Consider the following 8,938-nt stretch of genomic DNA (forward strand, 5'->3'; position numbering starts at 1 on the left):
TTTTTTTTTTTTTTTTTTTTTTACAATAAATACTATCACTACTTACCACACATTTCATGTCTTATAATTTAATGTTCTTGTTTACTAGATTAGGCTCCTTNAAAAAAAAAAAAAAAAAAAAAAAAAAAAAAAAAAACAGAGAGATTTAAATTTAAATAAATCATCCATAAATAAGGGACATCATTGCACGTGTATCCCGTCTCAACGCAAATATGGAAACAAAGTCGGTGGAATAGTGTGCACGTGCGTCTCGCATGTGCCCATGTTTCTATTTTTTTTGGGCCTTTTTAATACATCAAATTGGGCTGCTTTACCTTTGGGCCGAACCAATGGGCCTTTTTTAATGTACATATGTGTATAGTTTAATGATTAAGGTATTCAATTTTAGTTAATTAATTAATCCATTAATTTTTTATAAAAACTTTACAAGACCACTCATTCACTCACTAATTTCATGAGTTGGATTAAAAGAAAGCATATGATTGCAGTCACTGATTCAATCTACATCACATCACAAAGATCATTTGAACCTAAAAAATCATTTTGTCTAAAAATAAAAGAAAAAACGAATCCATTTTTACAATGTTGCAGGCTGTAGCCCAGCCCAAAATACAACCAACCCAACAGGCCGACACGCGCTACGGTTGAACCATGAGCTCAGCTTAATGAGCCGTCACCGGCGGCCGTGCTTCCTCCGGCGACTTCAATTATCAGAAAACAGAGAGGAATGACGAGAAAGATCGTAAGGAGCCCATAAGGTGTCGAGTGGACATGGCTTCTTGGCATCCAATCTGAGCCATGGCTTCCCCTTTCCACTCCAATGGAGTAGACTGGCTGGACCAGGATGAAGATTCCTACAAACCCCTTTCAGATTATCCCCACCCAGCCCATGTTGGTTCCACCGGTGCGCTACTCCTTCAACATCCCCAGCAAAAACCAGCAAAAATGGAGGCAGCGATCCCAACTCATAAATTCTGTTCCTCTTCTGAATCCTCATCCATTTCTCCAACCTTTCCGTGTACTTCCCTTCCCTCCATTTCTCCAAATCGATAACCATCACCCCTGTGTTGAAATAGCACGCTTTCCGCCCCTTGAACGCCGCCGCGTGTTCCGAATTCAACCAGAATTTCGGGGTGAAGTAATTCGTGAAATTTGCATGGCAATACTCTGGCGCTCCCAGCACGTGATTCCCCAAATTGATTTTCCAAAGCTTCGCTACATCGTCCACCACCACCAGATCTGAATCGAAGTAGATGATTCTTCCGACGGTGGTTGGTAATAGGTCCGCTAGATACATTCTCGCGTAATTCAGCGGCTGATCTAAAGCTCGTCGAATGGAGTAGGTGATTTTTCCTCTTACCAGATTTGAATCGAAATGGTAGAGATGGAAGTTCAGGTAGGGAAATGTGGTGGTGATAATACGCCGAAGCTCTAACCGCCGGTGAGTGACGATGAAATGGAACACGATGTTTTCCGGGCAGGATGAGTGCTGAAGTACGGAAAACACTCCGGCCACCGATCCCCGAAGATACGTACCGTCTAAAGTCATGGCGATGTGGATGACGGATGGCTTCGTCGTACGGAGACATTCTCGACCGTTTCGGAATGCCGGCGCTTCTCTAAACACCGGAAGGTCACCGGCGACGACCGTCGACGGAACCCATACGGTTACGGCGATGAAGAAGAGTAGAACCGGAAAGGCCATTAGGGTTTTTCTTTCCTTTCCGAGATGTGGAAAAGGACGACGAAGCATTTGAGAAGAAGAGAAGGGTAAAATCGGGAATTCAGAATGAATTACTTTTTGGTGGGGCTGGAATATTAAAAGGACGAATGAAGCCAGGCTGGAAATTGAAATGACCTCATTTCATTCATCGCCGTGACTATGGTCGGGGTTTTGAAATTGTGTGGACGTGCCTAAAAGAGCTTTCATCAAGAGCCGTACGATTGGTCGGATTCGAAATGAACGGCTCTGATGGGAAGGAAATTTGCTTATACTAAACATTTGACTTAATTGAAATCCCGTGACAAAAAGACCAAATTATCGGTGCTGTTAATGTAACGACACTATATTGAGACCGTTGGATTGACCGCTGTGATAATCGTCACCGTCGGACATGGATGGTGGGGGGTATGAAATGCTGGGATTGGACAGCCACTTGCGTCTTGATTTGTTGGAATTTAATTTTGACGTGTGTCGTATTAATGTAGCGTACAAAATATTTTATCATTCCTCCTAATGTTTTATTTATAGTATTGTAAAGATTTATAGCAACTAATTAATGTGTTGGCAAGAATACCCAAGTTATATATATTACTTTCCGTTTATACCCTTGGTAGATACAAATAATTACCATCATCCTCCAGAATGCCCTTCATTTGGAAGCCTTTTCGTCTGAGCCCACAGTTCTGGAGTTTGGGCTATTTAAAACAAACTATCTTTCTGGTTCATCTTTTAAATTAAGTGGTTGAATGGGCCGGCCCCTAAAAACCCGGTCCAAACTCCCCCTGTATGGAGGAAAGGCCCGTAAAAACCCAATATGATTAAGTTTGATTAAAAAAAGAGTTTAATATTATGCTTTATTTTACACCAAATTTTATGACAGGAAAATATTAAATAAAATGTGGGTTCTACGAATCTAAAACCCAAACAGAGTTTATTACTTTTTATACCACAAATTTTCATTTGCTGTAAAACAAACCATTTATTCATTTTTATTTTGTCCTTTTCATCAAATAAATAATTTTTTCCTTATTTGTGGTAAACACTAACCGTGGGAATTACAAACGGGGAATATTATTTATTTATTTATTTATTTATTTATTTATTTATTTATTTATAATTTTCTTAAGAAACAATTTTTTTTTTATAGATGGTATGAAATAATTGTTTGTAGTACATGCATTTCTGTACATTATTGTTGTGTTTTATAGTAACAAACTACATTCCCAAACAAATCACATGCATGCATTCAATCTCCATCCGACCCCATTCTTTGACTAAATCAAATCCAAATATTCATAAATTATTTCATATATATAAGGACAAGGACAAATAAGTAATTTACTAGCAGAAAATAGGTCCCACATGAATGCATATCTCACATTCATTCAATCCATTTCAAACTATGCAATTTTAAATAATGATATTATTTTGAGCTCTGTATATAGATTTGAATGAAAAATAATAATAAGATTTGGACGCTTAGGTAGAATTTGGGATATACTAGAATTTTCTTTTGTATTGACGTCGAGGAAGGCCTAATAAATCTTAATTTGAATGGCTTACTTTTTATTTGGTTGACTCTTGTCTCTATTTTTTTTCTCTCCAAAAAAATTATAATTAAAAAACAACGTAAGAATTGGTTTATATAATTCTCTTAAGTCTCAACTTTGAGAATAATTTTAATCAATAAAAATTGTTGGAAATGAACTTCACGTCAACTAAAGCAAGGAAGATAACTCATGATATTAACTAAACATATGATTTATACGAAGAATGGTTAAATGATTATAATTTGATCCATTGTTTAAGTAAAAAACAAAATATCTTGGATAAAGCATGAATTAGGTGTTGAATTTATGGATGGAAAAAGAAAAAGAAAATGAAATTATGTATCTTATCCTCTCCAATCTCCACCAATAGGAGATAAGAGAAGGAGAAGAGAAGACGCATGGTATGATGCCTATGTGGTATACAGAGTCCTCAAAGTGGGCCCCACTTGTACAACCAATCACAATTAAGATTTGTTGCAGTCAACAAAAGCAGCCACCCACAACCTCATCTCTTTGAACACCACCTCATCATTGGCTACATTTTTCACTCCAAATATATATTTTTTATTTTTCCTATTATAATTTCTTAATCCAATATATTTTAAAAAATAAATAATATGATGTTGGTTAAGATAAAGGTCGAATTTGGTATGATTCACAATGTATAAAACCAATAGTGTTTATATGAATTATTAACTTATAAAGTGGCAGATGAAATTATAAAAAAAAAAATGATATTATATTCCTTGAAAGGACAACAAGTTTAGCTAAATTGGTGACAGCATTAATTAAAATTTTATGGCAGGATATTTTATATTCCATAATTAATAATATTNAGGAAGATTATTAATTCTGAAATAATTTATTTTTTTGAAATTTAATTATTTGTTGTTTATTAGCTAAGATGGGTGATGTGGATGTTTGCTTGAAAGTGATTGGAGGATTTAATATAGCCACTCACCACGTAGTCCAGCAATTTTCATGTTGTTTAGAATAAAACAATTATTTAAATTAATGTTGTTCTGTCCTCACGTGCCTTAATCCGCATTTCGATCCGAGTTTGCCACGTCACCATAATTTATATTTCTTTTTTTCTTAATATAATTAATATAATTATTTATTTTGATTACTTGTCATATTCATTGTGAAGCTACAACAAGTGTTTGGTAAAATCTGTGGTTTGAAAAGCTACTTGATGAGAACAAGTTGGGCTCTCAAAAAACCATAACGAATTAAAAGCATCCAATAAAGTGTACCCCTTCGAAAATCCCACTCAAAATTTAGTCGGTTAATTTACCTGGGTTCATATACAATATTACAACTATTCAATTAATTAATTGTACATTACAAAAAGTGTATTTTCTTTTTTCGAGATAATTACTATTCTAAGATATTAACACGTTAGAAATGAGTGATACAAAAATTTTGAATCCATGATTTGTTGGTATGGTTCGGTTTGATGGAAGAACAGTGTTGGAAATAATGTGGATAGTTGAAGAAACAAGAATATGGAATGAGTACCTAAAAGACAAAGGCAATAGGAAGCTTAAATTTGAGTGATACCCCAACCGTGAGTCACAAGGACGCCGGGATTTAATAATGAATTTATTTAAATAAATAAATAAATAAATAAATGCAGGTGGGGGCCCAGGGGAAAACCCAGGACATTTCCGTACATACATCAGCCAATTTATGTATATAAAAGGATTCATTCGCGCGTTGGAGTGGGGCCCAAGAAACCATTGGATCGAGACGGTGGAGGGCCGTTGATTGAGAGGAAGGAGGGACGGTGGAGATCGGGGGAGAAGTGGAATTATTGGAGGTGTGATGCAAAGAACACAAGAAAAGAAGATAAGCTTAGTCGAGTCGAGTCGAGTCGAGTCCAGTCGAGTGGAGGGGATGACACGTCAGCGCTGGGCTGGAAATAATAGAATGGGGATGTTTTTTGTTCCTTAAATTAAATTTGTTTTTGTGAAAAAAAAAAAAAAAAAAAAATGGGGGGAATCTGGTGGGTGACTAAGATGAACCTAGGCAATAAGGACAAACGAATAAGAGGATGACACGGTGGAATTAGGGGTTCGTTTGGAGGTTAGTGGATTTGTATGGAGAGGCTATGGGATGGAAATCCAATCCCTGTGTAACTCAAGGGCCCACTTCCCCATCCTAGTGGGAACTAAATTTCTGAAATAAATACTTTCTTTCTTCTTCTACCGACACTTGGACGCTTCCTATTTTCCTTTTTTTTTTTTTTTTCGCATATAATATAATTAAAAAGAAAAAACCATTAAGGGGAAAATTAATATTAATAATTTAAAGAGGTAATTATTGTGATTGGTAGTAAGCACAAAAGCATAGAGCAGATATTGATGAAAGAAGAAGAAGAAGAAGAAGAAGCAGCAGCAGAATGAGTATGAGTATCAGTATGAGAGTATCAGAATCAGATAAGATACATCCCACATGGGGAAATATTTGAATTAAAAAAATATGTTATAAAAGATGGAGAGAGAATTGAGGGAAATTTCAGGGGGGATGAACTACTAAAGGGAAAACACGGTCCAGGGTCTCATGTGAACCCCATCAACTTGTTCGCCCCCACTTCTCCCTTCCCCCTACAGTTGACCCTTTTTTTTTTTTTTTTTTTTTTTTTTTTTTTTTTTTTTTTTTTTTNNNTTTTTTTTTTTTTTTTTTTTTTTTTTTTTTTTTTTTTTTTTTTTTTTTTTTTTTTTTTTTTTGAAGTCCACCCTATAAATCCACCCTTCCCCCCAACGCCCCATTCCACTTCATTCCCATTCTCCCCTTTTACTTTTCTCTCCTTCAGTTTCCCATGGACGGGATTTGCATTGACCGAACCACTTCCACTGAATCCCAATCCACAAATTTCCCCCTCCTCAAATCTCCACCGCCGGAGACTAGTCTCTGCCGCGTCGGGAGTGGCTTCACTAGTGTCGTTCTCGACTCTGACTCATGCGGCGTGGAGGCAGAGTCACGCAAATTGCCCTCCTCCCGTTTCAAAGGAGTGGTCCCACAGCCCAACGGCCGCTGGGGCGCACAGATTTACGAGAAGCATCAAAGAGTATGGTTGGGGACTTTCAACGAAGAGGAAGAAGCAGCACGTGCATACGATGTCGCTGCCCAACGCTTCCGCGGCCGTGACGCTGTCACCAATTTTAAAGATGAAGACAACGACGACGACGTATCGGCCTTCCTCAACTCCCATTCCAAAGCAGAGATCGTGGACATGCTACGTAAGCACACTTACCTACACGAGCTCCATCAAAGCAAACGAAACGCCGGGTTATCCGGTTTAGATCGCAAACATAACCGTTCCTTATCCGGGTTGGATTCGGAGGCTCGCGAACTTCTATTCGAAAAAGCCGTAACCCCAAGCGATGTAGGAAAATTGAACCGTCTCGTTATCCCTAAACAACACGCCGAGAAAAACTTCCCTCTCCAAACCGGTTCGACCGCTTCCTCAAAAGGTCTGTTGTTGAACTTCGAGGACGGAGGAGGCAAAGTGTGGCGGTTCCGTTACTCGTATTGGAATAGTAGCCAAAGCTACGTGCTAACCAAAGGGTGGAGCCGGTTCGTGAAAGAAAAGAATCTGAAACCCGGTGACATTGTGAGCTTCCTCAAATCTCCCGGACAGGACAAACAGCTGTACATCGAATGGAAGTCCAGAAAGGCGTCGCCCACAACCGACCCCAACATCAACCCGGTTCACATCGTCCGACTCTTCGGAGTTGACATCGTCAAAGCTTCTTCGCCAAACACTGGGTGCGGCGAGAAGAGGAGAGAATTGGAATTTCTCGCTTTTCAATGTACCAAAAAACAAAGGATAGTCGGAGCATTGTAACCAACAAATTTCCTTTTTCCTTTTTTTTTTTCTTTTTTTTCTTTTTTTTTCTTCCTTTTAATTGTATAAAAAGAGAAAAAAAAAAATTGAACCTTTCAACCTAATTGGCTAATCTAATTATATATATATACACACAAAATTAAGCCTTTATTTATTTTTGATTTGGCACAAATCTGAAGAATCATTTATTCACTTAATTGATTTGAAATTAGTGTATTTTGCACTTGATTATCAATTCCAATCCTTTCCTTTTCTGCATTTTATTGTATTTCTAATTTTGGAAGATTTCAAAAATCTAATTCTATGCTATAAAATGATTTCTAATTTCTAAATTTATAAATTATCTGTTACTCATTTTTTTTTTTTAAAAAGAAAGGAAAAAAGATGAACAAGTTGAAGAAAGAATCATTGCTTTAATATTGTAAAATGCAATAGGCATATATATATAAAGAATTATAAAGGTTGTAGCAAACTGACAAACTTACTCTCATTCACAGCTTTGCCTCCTCCAAAGACCAAAACCCCCTCCAAATTGGACCACTTTTCCACATTCAAATACCTCTTTTTTTAATTAATACATGTTCGTTTTTAATTAAATTATACAAAATTATAACGACCCAGATCTACCTCTACTAAATATTGTCCCCTTTGGATTTTCCCTCAAAACTTTAAAACGCGTCTACTAGGAGAACGTTTCCACACCCTTATAAACAGTGATTTGTTCTCCTCTCCAACCAATGTGAGATATCACAAAAATACTATTCCACCTTAGGCGCCTTTTTTAGATGCATAATTGAAATGTACCCATAATTTTGGTATTAATTTAGCCATTTCCCCTCCTCTTTGTTTTATGTGTTCTTGTTATTTTGACATGTTGAGTGAGTATTAAATGAAATGCATATCATATGATCTGAATAATTTATGAAAATGACACATTCCAACTACTCTACGTGAATGGTTGAATATGTTAATACTTCCCAGGAACCAATAAAAAAAACTGTACCTTCTTCTTTTTCTTTTTATTATTATTATTACCAATTTTTATTTTTTATTTCCAAAATGTTTTCTACCTTTCAATTTATTCTCACAGATTCCTTATTCCAATCTCTATTCAATGAATGTGTTCAAACTAAATGGGCCGGCCCAAAACTATTTCAAGCCTGACTAATTAAATGGCCCATCCCAGCAAGCGTCACCGGGCCGGCCCATAACTGTATACCCCTCACAATCTCGCGTGTATTGCAACTTTTTAGTATAAATAATCTAAAATTAAATATTATTGATAAAACTATGCTAATGATACTCATATGATATGCAGCCGCAGTACAGAGATAGTGAAATTTGTACAACCTTTATGAATTTTTGTACTACAACTTACTTACACATTGCATTAATAGTTGCAAGTACACTCTTAACAAGTACTCCCAACTTTATTATTCATAAACCTGAATCAAATAAACATTTCATATATATAAATATACGTCCAACGAGGATTCCACGTTACTTTCCATTTTTTATAAGATGGTCAGTTACTTATCTCGTTCCAATTGGTTTGTACGTGATGTGATATCAAAGTCCATGCAATCCAAACGGTTACAAATGATACTAGAATTAAATACTAGGAAGTGTGCAAATGAGTAGGTTGGATAGATGGCGAGATATAAATAATGATACGAAGGGATAACAAAAAAATCCCGTTAGATATCCAAATTTGGTTAGAAAAATCTGGAAAATATAAGATTAAAAAAGAAAAAGAAAAAATGATATTAATTAGTCTTTGATCTTATCTAGTAGTAATAAAAAGTTATGGGG

General features: G+C 36.2%; 2 protein-coding genes across 2 annotated transcripts; one reads left to right on the forward strand and one right to left on the reverse strand.

Annotated features, from left to right (window-relative positions):
* Nucleotides 1–438: 438 nt before the first annotated feature.
* On the reverse strand, nucleotides 439–2,233 carry LOC111792284 (probable galacturonosyltransferase-like 3). The gene has a single exon (XM_023673658.1). The coding sequence runs from the start codon at nucleotides 1,751–1,753 to the stop codon at nucleotides 704–706; it is 1,050 nt and encodes a 349-aa protein (XP_023529426.1). The 5' UTR covers nucleotides 1,754–2,233; the 3' UTR covers nucleotides 439–703.
* A 3,789-nt stretch (nucleotides 2,234–6,022) lies between these two features.
* Nucleotides 6,023–7,334, forward strand: LOC111792292 (AP2/ERF and B3 domain-containing transcription repressor RAV2-like). The gene has a single exon (XM_023673669.1). The coding sequence runs from the start codon at nucleotides 6,098–6,100 to the stop codon at nucleotides 7,124–7,126; it is 1,029 nt and encodes a 342-aa protein (XP_023529437.1). The 5' UTR covers nucleotides 6,023–6,097; the 3' UTR covers nucleotides 7,127–7,334.
* The last annotated feature ends 1,604 nt before the right edge of the window (nucleotides 7,335–8,938 follow it).

The sequence above is a fragment of the Cucurbita pepo genome, chromosome LG01 (genome assembly GCF_002806865.2).
Source record: "Cucurbita pepo subsp. pepo cultivar mu-cu-16 chromosome LG01, ASM280686v2, whole genome shotgun sequence".
NCBI lineage: Eukaryota > Viridiplantae > Streptophyta > Magnoliopsida > Cucurbitales > Cucurbitaceae > Cucurbita > Cucurbita pepo.

What these genes read in the sequence shown, in the direction of transcription:
- LOC111792284 (XM_023673658.1), bottom strand. Translation starts at nt 1,753, where the DNA reads ATGCTTCGTCGTCCTTTTCCACATCTCGGAAAGGAAAGAAAAACCCTA.
- LOC111792292 (XM_023673669.1), top strand. Translation starts at nt 6,098, where the DNA reads ATGGACGGGATTTGCATTGACCGAACCACTTCCACTGAATCCCAATCC.